The sequence below is a fragment of the Taudactylus pleione genome, unplaced genomic scaffold, assembly GCF_031769625.1.
Source record: "Taudactylus pleione unplaced genomic scaffold, aTauple2 ptg000400l, whole genome shotgun sequence".
NCBI lineage: Eukaryota > Metazoa > Chordata > Amphibia > Anura > Myobatrachidae > Taudactylus > Taudactylus pleione.
Window position 1 is genome coordinate 6,788,879 of NW_028284802.1, and position 19,485 is coordinate 6,808,363.

Sequence of the window (19,485 nt, forward strand, 5' to 3'; positions counted from 1 at the left end):
ACTGCTGCAACCAGGCATCCTGGCTACAGGTTCATGTTCCTGGCTTTGCGATTGGTTGCAAGGGGATGGTGTGACTGTGATACCGCTACAGGACAAAATAAATGTTACTTTACTACTATCGCTGTGCTTAAGTACTGTGCTGGTGGCATGACACCATGGCGCTGGTTCTGAGTTATACACCGCTGCCAACACTTTAGAGTCTCATGCATCATGGGAAAAAATGCGCCGTGCAACTTTTGAGAGGTTTACGGGTAGATTTACTAAAGCTTCTGTGAGAAATATAGATATTAGGATATGGCAAATTATGTTTCCTTGTTTTTGTACTGTTAAAGTATCTGCCTCATACGGAGGGCAGGTATTAGTTTTCATGTGAAGCTAGTTGAGAGGGCAGGGAATCTGACTGGCCTTATTAAGTCATGTATCCTGTGGTGACATACTATCCCAGGTGACTCATGTAAGGGACAGGGAGGTTTCTCATTCGTATGTTTATGAGACTGGTATAGGTCATTAGATCGCTTCTCTGAAGATATCCTACAACCAGCATGCCCAATTGAGATGAACATTCAGTTAGGATAACTTTGTTAGTAGACAAAAGTGATTACCTGACAGAAGATTATTAGGGGAGATGTACTAAGCCTTGAAAAGTGATAAAGGAGATAGTGATAAAGTGCCAACCAATCAGCTCCTAACTGTCACTTTACAGGCTGTGTTTGAAAAATGGCAGTCAGGAGCTGATTAGTTGGTACTTTATCACTCTCCACTTTCTCACTTTTCAAGCTTAGGACATCTTGTGCTAAAGGTGCATACACGTGGAATGAAGGACCTCATTCAGAGGCGGTCGTTAGATGCTATCGGCCGCTCAGAATCAGGGCGGCCGCTTGCATCCTGAACGGCCGCCTCCTTGTCGATCGTTAAGCTGTGGGTTACCACCCACAGCTTAACGACCGACCAGGTTGATGGTCGCGATGGTGATCACCATCGCGACCATCGGGGCTTACGACCAGACCCTAAGGTTGGGTCTGGGCACTCGTAAGCCCCAGGGAGCTTTCTGCTCTGATGGGGAAGGAAGCTCCCCACTGACATCACTGCTGATGTCAGTGCGGCCGCCCACAAAACGGCATGCGTTCCTTAAGGAACGCCTCCGTTTGTGAAACCACCCTCCCTCCCTGCCTACTAAACAGGGTGAGCTGTCGATCAACATCGACAGCCGCCCCTTTGGTAGTGAGCTCCAGAGCGACAGAGCTTATCTGTCACTCCGGGGCTTGCGCACGCGCAGTGCGGCCGCTGCGCATGCGCAGGCCTTACCATCGAGTCGTTTACGAGCGCACCGGCGCTCGCGACCGACTCTGAATAAGGTCCGATGTGCTTTATGAACGATATTGGTGACAGATTTCCCTTGAACTTTCTGTAGTGCAGGACAAATGATATTGGGTGTATATACTGACAGACATCTTTCAGTGAAGTCATCCTGCCACATCTCTGTACAGGTAATTCTTGACGATATCGTCCTGCATGTGCGGACAACAAAATATATCGTTATCGCCCAGTGGGAGCAGAATTACGCATTGAACTAATAAGGATGTTTTGACGTGTTAAAAATAGAACTAATACATTTAAGTTTTGGAATATACAAATGATTTTCTACTAGTAATAATTATTAGGGACTACTGCGACTTTAAGACACTGTAGAGTAGATACAGTTCTTTGGGAGAGTCTGATAGCACCCATCAAACTATCAAAGTGAGTATAGCAGACAGTATTTAGGAAACTCAAATAAGGCACCACTTTAACACTAGTGTGTGTTTACACAAACACCTGTATATAAAAAACCTGTTGGGATATAAAACATATGGGGCCAAATGTAATAGGGTGAGAGTTTAGAAAAGTGAGAGTTTCTGACACTTTTTAAACTTTGCCAATGTAATAGAGTCCAAAAACAAAGTAACAGAGCGAACTTGCATGTTTTTTTACTTAAAAAACTCTCACGATTTAAAATCTCATTCAGATGTTTTCCCATTTTGAAGATAAAACTCAACCAATGTGAGAGATTACTGCTAAACTCTCACATTTTCTAAACTCTCACCCTATTACATTTGGCCCATGATATGCATTGATATAAACAAGTTTTTATGAATACAAAATAACAAATACACCAGAAACAGAATAAGACACTTTGGGCAGAATTTCCAAAGCAGCGTCTTCTATAAGTTGCTGCTTCCCTGCGGGTTGCAGGTATATATTTAAAACGGTACTCTGAGTCCGTGTAAAGCCGGGCGAGCTATACACTGACTCCGAGTGCCGTTTAAAATATTCACTTGCAACCCGCTGGGAAGCAGCGTCTTACAGAAGCCGCTGCTTCATAAATTCTGCCCTCTATTGTGAAGTAGAGTGGAGGTACTGGTGTGTTTTCCTTTTTAAGCAGTTACTGTACTTCTAACACAATTCCTTTATTATAACCTTATCTTCTTTTAAGACATAAAAGTTATATTTTATGAGTATAATAAGTTCGTAGGGTGCACTTACTTGGACATTTCTGCTTTATATTTGTAGTTTGCAATTACTGGTAGCAACCGCCCCCCAAAAATGTTTTTTTGGTTATACTGTATACTGATTTGGGGGCATAAATCCACATTATTGTCATACTGAGTTATAATAACTTTTCCTGTGCGTCTAGGGAACTTTCTTTGTCTATCACTCAGATCAGTAATACTGTACATTGAGGTTGTTCTCTATTAATGTAAAAACTTGTGATTACTTGCTCTTAAGCAGCTCATCTTAGCTGTGCATAAATACATATTAATTGTGGGAATTCTCTGCCTTTCTCTCTTCCAACCATTGTCCTAACATCCGTTCTCTCTTGTTCTACCTACAGGGCAACAAGACCGTAGAGTAACTATAACAAAAGGCGGCCTTTTGAACATCTTCATCCTCATTGATGCCTCAAAAAGTGTAGGAGAGGACAACTTTAAAACTGCACAGGATATCAGTGAAATATTCATAGATAAGGTACGCCGCCACCAAGAACAGAAAGTATACAGGAATGGAGGTGAAAATGTTTGAAAATCATTTCTTTTCTATGCTTTGGATAAATGATGGCCTCTTGGGTGAGGTAGAAATGACCAATGACATCCTCTAGATTTTTGCCAACATTCTTCATCCTGCTGGCATGGACTGTAAGACCCTCTGAGCCTGGGGGGGGGCTATAGTTGTGGTTGTAAAGGTGCCAAAAACCTGATTCAAATTTGTTGGTCAACTTTACTGATGGGCAGATGATCTGAAAAAGTGAAACAAAAACAGCAGTGTAAGAAAGGGCATGGAAATAGAAGTTTCACCATCACTGTTGTGCTCCTCATACACTGATACAGGAGGAAGTGCATGGTTCATATACGGACTTACACATTTGTCCTCATACACCTAGCCTCAATACGCCAAGCGCCGCGGGACGCATGGCGCTAGTGCAACAAGACTGCTTAATGAGACTGCACTGATTAATTTGATATGCGACACTTGTATATCTGTGTGCAACGGGATGTAGTCAATATATACCGACGGCACGGCCGGGAAGCCATCTGACTAAATCCCAGTCCCGTTTTGGGACTAAAGATAGGCGTCTAAATCCCGACAGACGGCTTCCCGAACGGAGGTAAGCCGGCTACTGTTAGCTGTCAGCCGCGCGGGGGCGAGGAATTGGGGGGTTGTGGGGTGTTTTGGGTTAGGCACCCCCGGGGAGACTTATGGTTAGGCAACCCCCGGGGAGTGTTAGGGTTAGGCTGAGGAGAGGGGGGTTTAGGGTTAGGCACCACTGGAGAGAGGTTAGGGTTAGGCACCCCCATCGGGAGGGTTAGGTGTAGGGTGCAGTAAGGGGGGTTAATTTTAGGCACCCCTGGTTGACTTAGGGTTAGGCACCACCTCGGGAGGGTTAGTGGAGGAGGAAGGGTAGGCTTAGCTTACTTACCTTAGCCATCTGGATTCTTCATGTTCGGGCTTCCTGCATCGGTATTTCCCCTGGCGGCTATTCAGCCCCTGGGATTTCATACCCAACCCGTGTGCAACGGAGTCTAAATCATGCAACGGAACTTGGCTTGGAAAAAAAAGCCGCAGACGCTGCATCCTGGTACTTTATATACAGATTCAGACTCAGCTGTGCTCAGATGTACAAGTGTCGCTTATCAAATACTTCAAACCCAAAACTTCTGTTCATGTTTATGCCCCATTATGTAAAAGGGCAGAGCTGTTACTAGCAAGACACAGCTAGCAAGGCGCGGCCAGTAACAGCACTGCCCTTCTAAACAAAAATTGGGCATAATTAGGTCTGGACACATTTTAAAGGTGACGGTATTTCTAAGGTATGTCATGACAACGTCTAGCGGGTAATAGCTGTATATAACTGTGTTTCCAGATTTCCAGCTATGACGTTGAACTTCGCTATGCTGCCATCTCTTACGCTTCAGCGCCAAAAGTCATTGTGAGGCTGACTGACGAGGAAAGTTCAAATCCGTATGGTGTTCTTGAGAAAATTAAAGCTTTCAAATATTCAGGTAAATCAGTGTATCTTCTGACTAACTGACATTTGCGTATGTCCGCCCAATTCAGAGTCAGGCAGATGATGGCGGGAGCTTGAGCTGGGCGTTGCTGGGCGACAACGTTGCGGTTGCATGCAGGAGATCTGCCTCGTGGGTGTGTTATGGGCGTGTATCGAGAGTCGTGCGTCCGGGGGAGGGAAGACTAAGCTTATGATGGGCCTCCTGCACCCAGCATGGGATAGGTACAAGTGACAATACCTATGATTATGGCTGCAACAGTGGATGGAAAAACAGTGTGTGGGGGAGGGGCGCAGCCTCCCGCTGGAAGGCGCACAGATACATACCTCCCAACATGACCCTCTCCAGGAGGGACACAATGCTCTGGTCCTGGACTTCCCAGGTAATGTATGATTGGTGGAGGCTCCAGAGGTGGGGCTGCAGCGCAGTCCAAAATTCAAATAGGGGAGTCACACCAACTGCCAGTGAGTCCCAGCCAGTGATATTGGGCAGCATGTGAAATGACAGTTGGTGTGGCTCCCCTATTTGAATTTTGAACTGTGCTGCAGCCTCACCTCTTACCAGGGAAGTCCAGAACCAGAGCATTGTGTCCCTCCTGGAGAGGGTCATGTTGGGAGGTATGCAGATACTACTCAGGTTGAGGCCCATATTGTCTTTCCAACCCAGTACATCCGTAACACTTATACACATACAGATTGCAGGGAAAGAGATAGAGAGTTCCTGCGCGGTGCAACCTGTATCCATGTGTATTAAAATTCAATTCTTTATTCACATATATATTTGAAACATATCACCTTTTTATTTTTTCTCAAAGAGTTTTTTTTTTTCGTATGTTGGGCCTGATTCAGAGTTGTACGCTAATGCCACCTCCGCTGCGTCTATGTATGCTGCCGCAATGAGAAAATATGCAGTTCGCAGCCGCCGAGAAATGTATCGAGGTGACCACCTGCGGCTTTGTAAAGCCAAGCATCTGCATTAAAAGTAGGGATGTGCGCCGGACCATTTTTGCCGGATTTGGATTTGGATTTGGTTCTAATTCGTCGTCCGGCTTTGGATTTGGATTTGGATTTGCCAGACTGCGGTGACTGGCTTTGGATTTGGATTTGGATTTGGATTTTTTTACAAAAATTGACAAAAAAGCTAAAATCACATAAATTGGTCTTTTTCTTCTTCCTAGAGTATTATTAACCTCAATAACATTAATTTCCAGTCAATTTAGACCATATCACAGCTTATAATATTGTTTTCAACATTATTGGCCAAAGGTTGCAGTGAGCTGACTGGTTACTAAGCGACAAAGCAGCGGCACAACGACACAGACACCACAGTATAAAGCACATCTATGACACATTGCCACACAGCAGTGGCAGAAATGAAAAGTAGTGCACCCACCCAGTGGGGTACGGCCAGCAGAGTCACAGTACTTGTTTACAAAGTGGGCTACGGCCCTAGGAGTCACAGTGCACAATCTTATTCGCATTACACCGCACATAGGGCCTGATTCACATTACACCATAAAGTAGTGTCTCTTATTTAAGTTACGACACACAGTAGTGCCCCTTTTACACAATGCCCACAGTAGTGACCCTTTTACACAATGCCCACAGTAGCGGTGTCCCTTACACAATGTCCCCCAGCAGTGGTGCCCCCTATGCAGTCCCCTCAGTAGTAGGGTCCACTATGCTATGCCCCCCATTAGCAGGCCCCCCCCAGTAGTATGCCCCCCATTAGCATGCCACCCAGTAGTATGCCCCCCAGTAGTATGCCCCCCATTAGCATGCCACCCAGTAGTATGGCCCCCCCAGTAGTATGGCCCCCCCAGTAGTAGGCTGCCCCAGTAGCAGGCCCCCCCAGTAGTAGCCCCCCCCAGTAGTATGGGCCCCCCCTGTAGTATGGCCCCCCCTGTAGTAGGCTGCCCCAGTAGCAGGCCCCCCCCCAGTAGTAGTAAGCCCCCCCAGTAGTATGCCCCCCCCCAGTAGCAGGCCCCTCAGTAGTATGGCCCCCCAGTAGCAGACCCCCCCCAGTAGTATAGCCCCCCCAGTAGCAGGCCCCTCTGTAATATGGCCCCCCCAGTAGTATAGCCCCCCCCAGTAGCAGACCCCCCCCAGTAGTGCAGACCCCCCCCAGTAGTATGGCCCCCCCGCACCCCCAGTAGCAGACCCCCCCCCAGTAGCGCCCCCGGCCCTTGCACAAATAAAAAAATAAAAAATAAAAACTTACCTGTATCCCCACTCCCGCGCCGTCCGCTCTGTCACACGCTGAGGAGGGAGCCGGAAGACGGAGCTCATGTGTGAGCTCCAGCCGGCTCCCTCCGTGCAGCAGCCAATGAGAGTCTGTGTGACTCTCATTGGCTGCTGTAACAAACACACAGCTGCCGCTGGCGGCTGTGCGTCTGTGTAGGACAGCGCTCTGCCCTACACGCGAGGAGACCTGATGTCGGATTCTCTAGTGAGAATCTGACATCAGGCGGCCGCCGTTCGGCCCCGAACGGGGATCCGAGTCAGGCGGTGAACACCCGAACAGGGTTCGGGTGGACTCGGATCCCCAATGTTCGGAGCGGTTCGGATTCCACAGAATCCGAACCTCTCATCTCTAATTAAAAGTCGCAGCACCTGCGTACAAAGGGTGTGGCACGCCCCCGAAACGGTCGCGACACGCCTGCATTCTTTGCCCACACTCCCCGTTACCTCCCCCAAACGCTTCCTGATTGTCAATCAATCTGTGAGTAAAAAAGTCGCTTTGAGGAACTACGGTAATGGTCCTGGGACACAAGCGCAAAGCAGCTTAGATGCCTACGCGGTTTACTGGTAATCGCTCAACTCCGTAAACATCGGAACAGCGTACAACTCACAATCGGCCCATTATCGGTCTATTATTTGTTCTTTAGTATCTATCACCAATAAAGAAGTTCAAAAGTGGATCTCGTTGTAATGAACACATTGTCAAAGAACATTTTTTTTGTATTATTTTCAGGTTTAAATCCAGCAATATAATGTAATTATTTGCAATAAATCCAAATCCGGAAGAAAGCAGCATAAAAATTGTTAGTAAAGAAAATAAAATGAGAAAAAGGGTTGAATAGAGGGAATAAAATTCAGTTCTGGGTGACCTGTGCTATGTCATACACCTGCTTACCAATGATGTGGTATTTACAATTAAATTAAAATTCCTTTGTTTGTTATTTCCATATCTGTTTTGTTACTGTCATTTTTTATTTTATAGATGTTTCTGTTTCTTTGCAGATACTGATTAATATTTGATGCCCCTGTTATCTTTTCGGATGGTTTTATCCATAAGTTTGGTCTGTCACTCGATATGTCACTGGATGCCGTATGTTCTTTGTGTTGTAACCTTTAAAGATGATGTTAGCCACAAGATTAATCCACCACTAATATGTCTGTACAGGGACGAACTGGGGCTGCTCAAAAGAGGCGTAGCCATGCAGGAAATAGGGTGTGGCTATGCCTGGCGGGGGCGTGCCGGGAGTCACAGGGGCATGGCCTCACTGCACGTCCCCGTCTTTCAGTGTCCTGGCCGAACAGAGCGCTGGGAGGCGGAGCTGCTCAGCCGGGGTATGCAGCCGGACCGGCCCATCTGGCCATCGGCTCTTCTGGCATGTTTCGGCATGCGGCTGCATTCTCTTTCACAGCACCGCAGCCACAGTGGTCTTAAAGATACAAAGGAGGATGTGCACCCAGGCATTGGCTGCGATGGTGCGTCAATGGTGGAGAGATCGGATCTACTAGCACTGTTGAGCATTACTCACATATGCAAAGTTGGCCTTGCAGGGTTAGCTCAGTCTGTCGCATGGAAGGACACAAGAGGAATGCTCAGCTGATAGCTGCATAGTTTTGCACTTGCGAATACGTGAGAAATCATGTTATGAAGATCTTAGCATTGGGCATGTCAGCAATTACAGATGTACCTGCATACATCTTACCTACAAGTCGCGTTAAACATAATGCGTGAGCACAGTGTGTCTCAGTAGCGCCGAGCGTCTTTTCATGCAACTTTTTATCTTCAAGTGCGTCTTATTCGCACAGCGGTGCAAACAGGACGCACATGCAGCCTGTGCTGATTTAAATGATATGCATCGTGCCTGTTTTCTGTGTGCGACATGCAAAATACTACTTTACAGTGGCACATTCTGCACGTACACAGCAGAGGTCCTGCACCTGCGCAGACCCAGAACCATCGGAGACGTACACAAAGCATCATGTTTACTTACATATCTGATTTAGGTCCTATGTCTGCGACAGGTTAGACTTACTCAGAAGGCTGGTGGCCGTCTGATATGCGTTCGATGTTTTCTACGTTCCAGTTTTGTGGATATGAGCTGCTTTCAGTGGGTGTCTCTAAGCACTGGACAGCGAGTGATTCATTTGCATATGTTTAGTAGACGATAGCTGGATAAGCGTGAGAATCATTAAGATATACTGCATTTTTGCTGTATGGATGTTGATGACAGCCTTGTTGCTGGACAGATTAAAGGCTGTCTGGTCAGCTGGTTGGGTGAGCCAATGATATTGCTTGAGGGAGTGGTCTGATGATCAGTATATAGTGGCTCGTTTGCATGTCAGGCAGCCTCTTGTTTTCGGGATCTTTGAAAACAGCATCAGGCTGAGTAGTTTTTCCCCTTTTTATATATTCCTACTGCCTTTATGTATTTCCAAACTTATATTCCCTTCTTTGCCTCCTTCTTTGCATTGCTTCCCCACTGTTGTCATCAATTATCTCACTACACCCCACGCATTACACTACACCCCGCACCCTCCGCCCCCCATTCCCCCGCCGGCGGTTTCAGTTTGCACCCCCACCATGGTTCATCCCCTGCTAGTTTCCTCTCCTTCAACTGTTCCATGTTCCCCCGGGCTGCGGGGTCGTATACCGCGCTGCCCTTCGGCAGCAATCTCCCATCCGCTGCGCTGGCGGGAGTGCCTGCTTCCGCGGATCCCGCTGGCCACTCTGCAAGTGGTTCTCGCTCCTCCCCGGCTGCTGGGGCTGGTGCAGGGCCCCGTGTCGAGCAGCGCTGGCCCTGCGGCTGCGGGCAGGCACGGGGCTCTGTGCTGGCGCCTGCGGCTGTGGCCAGGCACGGAGCTTTCGCGCACTCCTTTGTCCTCTCCTCCAGCCTCACCTTCATCTCCCCCCCCCGGCGCAGTTGAGCGCTCCTGCGCCACCCGCTGGTTTCCGGCCAGACCCACCATGAGTGCGGCGCCCTCCATACCCGCGCCCGGGTCCCCTGCGCTGGGGACCTCTTCCCACCCCCCAGCAGCTCGCCAACGGCCCTGCAGGTTACACAGGTCCGGCGGCCATTTTCCATGACGGCCATTTTAGCCCCCTCATCGTAATGGTATCTCAGCCCCAGCATCAGCCTTACACTTTTCCTAGCTGGCAGCTCTTGCTCCACAGCTGCTCTCAGCCGGCCCCTGCCCCCTTTTTGATCTATCCCATCCCCCTGCTTCTTTCACCATCATTCCGCCCTCCCACTCCCTCACCTTCTTTCATCTTTGACAGACCCCCCCATCCCCCCACCCCCGGGCTTTGGTTTCCTGTGTTCCCCCTTTGTCATCCCACCCCCCATTTTTCTTATTATCTACTGCCCCTCCTTCCCCTGGCTACCTTTCCTTGCACCTTCATTCTTGCCCCATATATTGTTTTTCTCTTTTGTGCTCTGCCCCTTTTCTATGGCTTTGCTTACTGTGCCCCTACTTCCTCTTTATCTATCATCCTTCCACCCCCGTTGGTCCCATGTGCCCTCCCTGTCTGCACCCATATCCCCCCCCCCCTGTACCTGCACCCCCTTCTCCTGCTCACCTTCCTCCTTTAGTTACAGGTCTGCCTGGCTCCGTGTGTCCCTCGAGATGATGCAGTAGTTTGTGCGGCTACTGTTACCGTGCGGTGGCTAGCGATCCTGTGCGGGTTGCGACGACCATGGCGGTCGAACTAGCGGCTCAGCCACGTGAAAACATTGAAGATGGCGCCTCGCAGAAGCATCGTAGAGGAGGTTCTGGGACCACCTGGTGCTGGTGAGTATTATTGTGAAAAAATTTTTGCCTGTGACTCCAGTTTTTTGTTTTTAAAAATTTGTCATTTACCTGGCGCGCCCGCGTAAGATTGACAGGAGCAGCGGTTAGACAGGGTTTCAGGAGTTAACTACAGGGAGGATTATGATGCAGGTTATAGAGGTTAAAGATTGTTTTAGGAAACAAAGAGACTGTACGTGGTGTGAATTCAGCTTTTTCTGTGTGCTTTGCGCTTCAGCAAATAGAGATCTGCAGAAGTAAATTGGCTGAATTTCCTTGCTCATTATGGGATGTCATAGGGTGGAATCAGCAAAAAAAAAAAAAGAAGCTAAATAGACGAGTGCGCAATTTTTGTGAATATTATAATTTGTTTCTTGGGCATGCTCCGCTTTACCATGGGCCATTTTTGCTAGCGGATTACAGACCATGGGCAGTTTTATTAATACACCTGTGTCATGATTGACATGTTTGTCTCTAGTCCAGGAATTTCGCATGGGGTGATTTTGATGCCCAATGCGGGCGGAACCGTGACGGTTGGGCGGTTATGCCTTTTGGGAGCAATAGATGTTTAGTTTTGTTATAGGTCTCGCAGCAGCATCGACCTCCTTGGCACAGGACCGCCCCCACATAACCTCTTCGACATGTGGGTAACCCTGGTTCAGCAGGCGGCGGAAGACATATTTTCCGCCAGTTATGATTCCCGATTCCTTCGTGGCCGGGCTGCCATTTTACCTCAAGTCGCACCTGCGGAGGTGAGCTCCTGTTCAAGGATAGCCGACGTGAATAGGGGAGTTTACCTCCCACTTAGGGCTTAGCTCAAAGGGAGCTAGTTAGGTTCAGTCACCATTGTTGTTTGGCTGCTTTTTCTCTGTGGTCATGGCTAACTGGGTAGGTAGATATTTTGTTGTAGGGTATTTAATTCGTTTTCGTGGGCATTAGGATAGCCTCTCCTTGACAGTACCCCCAGTAGTTGGCATTCTGTCAGGTTTTAAGTACTGACGTGGTATGCTATGCATTGTAGATTTCCGTTAATTATGCCATCCCTGCAGGTCTTTCAGAGCAGTTTCCGCATTTTTACGAGTTTTTGGTTATGTGTTCTTCCTGGTTATGTTTATTCTGGGTGGCTTTTCGTTTTTGTCTTGCAGTAGCAGGCAAGGGTTTTGGTGGGCGTCAGGTGAATTATCAAATGTTTGCCTTCGGACGGTGCGGGTTCCGGCTCCTATTTTAAGAAATCAGTTTTCTTTTTCATTGGTGTTTTCGTGACGGCAGTGAACAGGTCGGTTTAGCGTGTTTTCGTGACGGCAGTGAACAGGTCGGTTTAGCGCATCATCTGGACTGATTTTTCTTCACGGGTGCTGGAAGGAGTGACGTCTCTTCGGACCTCCTCTTTTCTGTGCAGTTTCCTTTTTCCAATTGTGGGGGTTTCCGATTGCACACAGCACGATTGCAGGTTTTGTGTTCAGTTGTTCTGTTGGAGTTCGAGATAGTCAGGTTAGCAGGTTCTGGTTGTTGGTAGGTTTTGTATCGTAGAGGGTAGTGGACCGTATATCACACTAGATATTTAAGGTTTGAGTTTTCAGTACACTATATAAAAAAAAAAAGTTCTCGGTGTACGTTGTTTGCTTAATTGCGAGTTGTTTATAGGTTTACACAGTTGGAGTGAGCACTTATTTGTTGGGCCAGGTTTCTGTTTCAAGTTAACGGTTATTAATCCTGCCTGCAGTGGCAATTTGTGCTGCTCATTTTTTAACAATGTGCCTGGTTAGCCAGATTTTTTGGATTACGGTTGGAGGACAATTTTCTACACGGGTTATCCCGATGCAGGTCTTCCGAGTAATTGTTGCTGTTGTAGCCTTTCCCAATTTTCGTGGCTATATAAATATGGTCAGCGCTACTGAGTTTTGGTATTCATTTCTAGTGCGGCAGAATTGTTTTTTTTGGCTCATGCCATCAACAACCGAAGCTTGTTCTTTTGCGTTTTCTTCATCGTTCAGTTTTGTGTGTTCAGTTTCCGAATTTTAGATTTCGAACATACAATTTTGTGCTTCGGCCCCTAGTCCCAATCATACCCCGGACATTATCGCCTGCCTGGCTATTTTGGCGAGCTTATGGTGCTCATCCACCTTTGGAGGGTAAGTTTTTTCAATACTTGCTTTACTTCTTTGTTTTGTACCATTCGTGCAGGGTCGGTCCAAGGCCTCTGCGGTGGCGACGCCAGTGGGTACCCCATTCTTTGTAAGCTGAAAAGTGTTTAGACATACCCAGGCATTTAGTCTATGTCGGGTTAGGGGTTCCCCGCTCACGTCGTCCCCTTCGTCCCGTTTATGTGCAGCTTTTTATACGGTGCTTGTGTCGAGGTCAGGCAGCTTCTTACAGGCGTCGGGCCTCGTTTTTTACATTTTAACTTTTCAGCTGCCTTTAGTTGGATCCTTCCAATAGGCACCTTCATTGTTAGGTGTTTTGTATAAGATATTGTTTTTTTAGGAGATTAGTGGTGCTTTCCAAGTTTTCATTAGGCTAGAGAGACTAAACAGGTGGGGGTGGATAGGTTACTTTTCTCACCATTCAGAGGTTTTATTGCCCTATACGCCTTGCAGTGCTTATAGATGTGGTGTTCTGCACAAGGGTGGTTTACATGCCAATCTTACCCTGCCTACCGCATTTCTGTTAGGGCACGACAGGCAGTTTACAGGCCGATTTTACCCTGCATACCACATTACAATTTTTTCTGCTATGTTGGTCTAGGGTTGTTTGGGTTCGTTTCTATGCTTCAGCTTCTAGTACTTAGTTCCTTCAAATGGGGGTAGCTATTGGCGCAGCGATTGCGGGTGCATTTCCTGCAGAGTTTGAATGTGCAAACGGCTGCCTATGAGACACATAACTGTTGCAGCTTGAGCTAGTTGCGCACCTGGCGCCAACCTGAAACGTTGTTTACCAACTAATCGTTGAACGACTAGCGTTCAACAATTGGGGGGTGGTGAAGGGATTTTTTAATTTTTCCTCCCGGGAGCCTTGATCTGGCCCAATTTGGTTCACGGGTAGGTTTTTTAGTTTTTCCCCTTCACTCGGGTTACTTGTTTCCCCTATTATGCATCCCTGCTAGTTAGTTGCTATGTATCTTCTTAATGTTGTGTCGGGATGGTTCGGGTTTGGTGTGATGCTCATGGTACGGAACTTTGTTGCTCACTGGGATTGCAGCAGTTGACAGTTTGGTTTGAGTATGATGTGCAAGGTTTGGGGTAGAGTTCGTGCTTGATTTTCTTGTGTCCTCGGTGGCTTAATAGGATGTGCCTGACTAAGGGGTGTTGCCTGTTAGGAGCAATGATGTGCTGCAGCGGAAAAGGTGGAGTGATCGTTCGTGGGGAGAAAGTTTTCTGTTGGGTTATAAGCCGAAGGGAAGTATTGTTGTGATTTGTATGGTGGATAGTTTGACCTGGAGAATGTTGTGTAAGCATGGTGCATTTGACACGGCAAGGAAGAAGGTATAAATGGAGTGATCGTTCGTGGTGAGAAATTTTTCTGTTGGGTTACAGGCCGAATGGAAGGATTGTTGTGATTTGTATGGTGCACAGTTTGACCTGGTGAATGTTGTCTAAGCATGGTGCGTTTGACACTGCATGGAAGAAGGTATAAATGGGGTGATCGTTCGTGGAGAGAATTTTTTTCTGTTGGGATAAAGGCCGAATGGAAGGATTGTTGTGATTTGTATGGTGCATAGTTTGACCAGGAGAATGTTGTGTAAGCTTGGTGTATTTGACAGGGCAAGGTAGAAGGTGAAGGTGTCAGAAGCCTGTTTGACAGAGCAAGGAAGAAGGTGAATGTGTCAGAAGCCTGCCATGCTGTGTCATTGGGTGGCTTGGTTGTGAGTCATGGCTTTTAGTTGGTGATTTAACTCGTAATTTCAATCCTGATGGATTGCATCTTGATCATTTGGATCTGTTTGCTTATTATGGAATTCTTGTTCCGGCCTAGGTCGTTTTGGGTGGCGGGACAGTTTTCCGTTGGAGTCTGGCTTTGGTGGGAGTACGCTGCAGCTCAGTGGCTTTATGTGGCGCAAGATACGTTGTGGGGGCACTTGCCCTCGATGAACCTGGCGAATTTGTCCGCTTTGTGCGGGTGGCCCCGGGCGCTTTTGTACGAAAGCGTCTAGGATTGGCCCAGGAGGGAAGTGGGACCCTCGCAGCGTTAGTGCGTCTAGAGAGGGGACTTTTCAGTTGTTCCCCCGAGTATCGGAGCAATGTAAAAGCTAGAACTGAGTCTGCAGCGTCTCTTTGCCACCCTGGTTAGGTTAATTAATTAATTATAAATAAAAGCTGTGACCTTTTAGCCAAGCTCTTGTTGTCTGTGTCGTTATTTATTAGTTTAAGTTAAGTAAGCTATACAAGGTTGTTAAGAGTTTAGAAGCAATAAACCAATGTATGTCTTATAGTAGACGAAGGCTGGATAAGCGTGAGAATCACTAAGATATACTGCGTTTTTTGCTGTATGGATGTTGATGACAGCCTTGTTGCTGGACAGATTAAAGGCTGTCTGGTCAGCTGGTTGGGTGAGCCAATGATATTGTTTGAGGGAGTGGTCTGATGATCAGTATATAGTGGCTCGTTTGCATGTCAGGCAGCCTCTTGTTTTCAGGATCTTTGAAACCCACCATCCCACCCGTTACTGTTTTTTGTTTGGTCACACTAACTTTTGCTTCCCACTTTCAGGGGAGGCACAGCATGGCGGGAGTACGCTGCAGCTCAGTGGCTTTATGTGGCGCAAGATACGTTGTGGGGGCACTTGCCCTCGATGAACCTGGCGAATTTGTCCGCTTTGTGTGGGTGGACCCGGGCGCTTTTGTACGAAAGCGTCTCGGATTGGCCCAGGAGGGAAGTGGGACCCTCGCAGCGTTAGTGCGTCTAGAGAGGGGACATTTCAGTCATTCCCCCGAGTATTGGAGCAATGTAAAAGCTAGAACTGAGTCTGCAGCGTCTCTTTGCCACCCTGGTTAGGTTAATTAATTAATTATAAATAAAAGCTGTAAACTTTTAGCCAAGCTGTTGTTGTCTGTGTTGGTATTTATTAGTTTAAGTTAAGTAAGCTGTACAAGGTTAAGAGTTTAGAAGCAATAAACCAAGGTATGTCTTAAGCAATTTCGATCCATGAGAAATCCCATCTGCGATTTCATTTGCATCCACCTCCGAATCAGGCCCTAAGGCAATAACACCAGTGGTACCAGGCAATGGATAGTGGCAGAACAGATATATAAACGATATAACCCATTTCAGGTTCAAGTTCAGCAACAGGTGGTGATGATGATACAATGCTGAACTTCTTGGAAGCAATGAGGTAATAGACACAGGAACAGATGTATAAATAACATAGCTTATTGCTGTAGATAGGTCCAGAAACATAGAAACATAGAAAATTGACGACAGATAAGAACCACTTGGCCCATCTAGTCTGCGCCATTTCATTTATACTTTTGGCAACTTCAACCCTTTTTGCTCCTTACGTCTCTCTTAAGGATATTCTTATGTCTATCCCAAGTGTGTTTAAATTGTTCCACCGTCTTAGCTCCAACCACCTCTGATGGGAGGCTATTCCACTTGTCCACTACCCTTTCTGTGAAGTAATTTTTCCTTAAATTTCCTCTGAGTCTCCCTCCCTCCAGTCTCATGTCCTCGTGTTCTTGTACATCTCTTCCTTTGAAGAATGCTTCCCTCCTTTCCCTTGTTAAAACTAGGGGTGTGCACCGGCCACTTTTCGTGTTTTGTGTTTTGGTTTTGGATCTGGATCTTTCTTCGTGTTTTGGATCTGGATTGGTTTTGCCAAAACCACCCTTCCGTGTTTTGGGTTCTGGGTTTTGTGTTTTGGATCTGTATTTTTTTTAAAAAAAGCATAAAAACAGCTAAAATCACAGAATTTGTTGGTTTCTCTGCTCCTATGCTATTATTAACCTCAATAACCTTAATTTCCACTCATTTCCAGTCTATTCTGAACACCTCACACCTCACAATAGTGTTTTCATGTCCAAAAGGTTGCACCGAGGTAGCTGGATGACTATGCTAAGCGACACGAGTGGGCGGCACAAACACGTGACCCATCTAGGAGTGACACTGCAGTGTCAGACAGGATGGCAGTTAGAAAAACTAGGCCCCAAACTGTACATAATGCAAAGAAAAAAAAGAAGTGCAAGATGGAATTGTCCTTGGGCCCTCCCACCCACCCTTATGTTGTATAAACAGGACATGCACACTTTAACAAATCAATCATTTCAGCGCCAGGGTCTGCCACACAACTGTGGCTGAAATGATTGGTTCGTTTGGGCCCCCACAAAACAAGCTGGCAATTAATGTGTCCCTGCACAAACTGGCTCTACGGAGGCAAGATGTCATCCTCATCCTCCTCATCCACCGATTCCTCACCCTCTTCAGTGTGTACATCCTCATCCTCACAAAGTATTAACTCGTCCCCACTTGAATCCACCACCACAGGTCCCTCTGTACCTTCTGGAGGCTGGTCTCCCTGGAAGAGCTGATAATTCATTTTGATGAACATCATCTTCTCCACATTCTGTGGAAGCAACCTCCTACGCCTTTCGCTGACAAGGTTCCCGGCTGCACTAAACACTCTTTCGGAGTACACACTGGAGGGGGGGCAACTCAGGTAAAATAGAGCCAGCTTGTACAGGGGCCTCCAAATTGCCTCTTTTTCCTGCCAGTACAGGTATGGACTGTCTGACATGCCTACTTGGATGCTGTCACCGATGTAATCCTCCACCATTCTGTCAATGGTGACAGAATCATATGCAGTGACAGTAGACATGTCAGAAATTGTTGCCAGGTCCTTCAGTCCGGACCAGATGTCCAAACTTGGTCCTGCCTGCCCTGCATCACCGCCAGCGGGTTGCTTAGGATACCTAAGTTTTTTCCTGGCAGCCCCAGTTGCGGGAGAAAATGAAGAAGGAGCCGTTGACGTGTCACGTTCCGCTTCAGCTGACAGTGTGTTCACCAGCAGGTCTTTGCACCTCTGCAGGCTTATGTCGGCCGGAAAGAGAGACACCACATAGGCTTTAAACCTAGGATCAAGCACGGTGGCCAAAATGTAGTGGTCTGATTTCAACAGATTGACCACCCTGGAATCCTGGCAAAGCGAATGAAGGGCTTCATCCACAAGCCCCACATGCCGAGCGGAATCGCTCCGTCTTAGCTCCTCCTTCACTTTCTCCAGCCGCTTCTGCAAAAGCCTGATGAGGGGAATGACCTGACTCAAGCTGGCTGTGTCTGAACTGACTTCACGTGTGGCAAGTTCGAAGGGCTGGAGAACCTTGCACAACACGGAAATCATTCTCCACTGCGCTTGAGTCAGGTGCATACCCCCTCCTTTGCCTATGTCATAGGTGGATGTATAGGCTTGTATGGCCTTTTGCTGCTCCTCCATCCTCTGAAGCATATAGAGGGTTGAGTTCCACCGCGTCACAACCTCTTGCTTCAGGTGATGGCGGGGCAGGTTCAAGAGTGTTTGCTGGCGCTCCAGTCTTCGGCACGCAGTCGCTGAATGGCGAAAGTGGACAGAAATTTTTCGGGCCACCCAAAGCGTCTCCTGCACGCCCCTGTCGCTTTTCAGAAAATTCTGCACCACCAAGTTTATTGTGTGAGCAAAACATGGGACGTGCTGGAATTTGCCCAGATGTAATGCCCGCACAATATTGGTGGCGTTGTCAGATATCACAAATCCCCAGGAGAGTCTAAGTGGGGTAAGCCCACTGGACGATGATTTCCCTCAGTTTCTCTAAGAGGTTGTCAGCGGTGTGCCTCTTACTGAAACCGGTGATACACAGCGTAGCCTGCCTTGTAACGAGCTGGCGTTTCTGAGATGCTGCTACTGGTGACGCTGCTGCTGTTGCTGTGTAAGGTGATACATCTACCCAGTGGGCTGTCACAGTCATATAGTCCTTAGTCTGCCCTGTTCCACTTGTCCACATGTCCGTGGTTAAGTGGACATTGTGTACAACGGCATTTTTCAGGACACTGAGGACACTTTTTCTGACGTTTCTGTACAGTCTCGGTATCGCCTGCCTAGTGAAGTGGAATCTAGACGGGATTTGGAACCGGGGACACACTACCTCCATCAATTGTCTAAATCCCACTGCACTAATGGCGGATACCGGACGCACGTCTAACACCAACATAGCAGTCAAGGCCTCAGTTATACGTTTTGCTTCAGGATGACTGCTGTCATACTTCATCCTCCTCGCTAAGGACTGTTGGAGGGTCAATTGTTTAGTAAAAGTAGTGGTGTTCCTACTTCCTCTCTGGGATGATGAACGACTCCCAGCAGCAGCAACAGCAGCAGCGGCAGCAGTAGGCGTAGCAATGCAGGATCCTCCAGAGGAATCCCGGATAGGAGAGTCAGTCATGCCAGTGACATGGCCTGCAGGACTACTTCCGATCCTGACTAAGGAGGAAATTGACGAGGAGGGAGTTGACGGTGTGGTTTGCAGGCACTTGGATACAACAGGACAACGGGATTTAGGTGTCCCTGGACTGCTTACGGTCTTAGCCAAAGTTTCTGAACTTGACAGTAACTTTTTATGAACGCGCAGCAGGTGCCGTATAAGGGAGGATGTTCCTAGGTGGTTGACGTCCCTACCCCTACTTATTTCACCTTTACATATGGTACATATGGCAAGACAGTTGTTGTCCGGATTTGGATAGAAATATTGCCAGATCAAAGAGGTGGAATGTTTGATCTTCTGCCCAGGCATGACCGTGATGGGCTTTTTCATCCCACGGACAACAACTGTCTCCCCCGGAGCCTGATTTAAACAAACCACATCACCATCAGAATCCTCCTCGCCAACTTCCTCCTCAGCGCCAGCTACACCAGTATCCTCATCCTGTTGTACTTCAACAGTGACATCTTCAATTTGCATATCA

General features: G+C 47.5%; 1 protein-coding gene across 1 annotated transcript in view; it reads left to right on the forward strand.

The window, feature by feature from the left end:
- The window catches only part of LOC148506618 (complement factor B-like), a 139,621-nt gene that overhangs the window by 37,292 nt on the left and 82,844 nt on the right, over nucleotides 1-19,485 (forward strand). Inside the window, exons 6-7 of the mRNA XM_088446702.1 lie at nucleotides 2,873-3,006; nucleotides 4,400-4,538. Coding sequence (XP_088302828.1) covers nucleotides 2,873-3,006; nucleotides 4,400-4,538 — 273 coding nt within the window. The remainder of the gene's footprint in view (nucleotides 1-2,872; nucleotides 3,007-4,399; nucleotides 4,539-19,485) is intronic.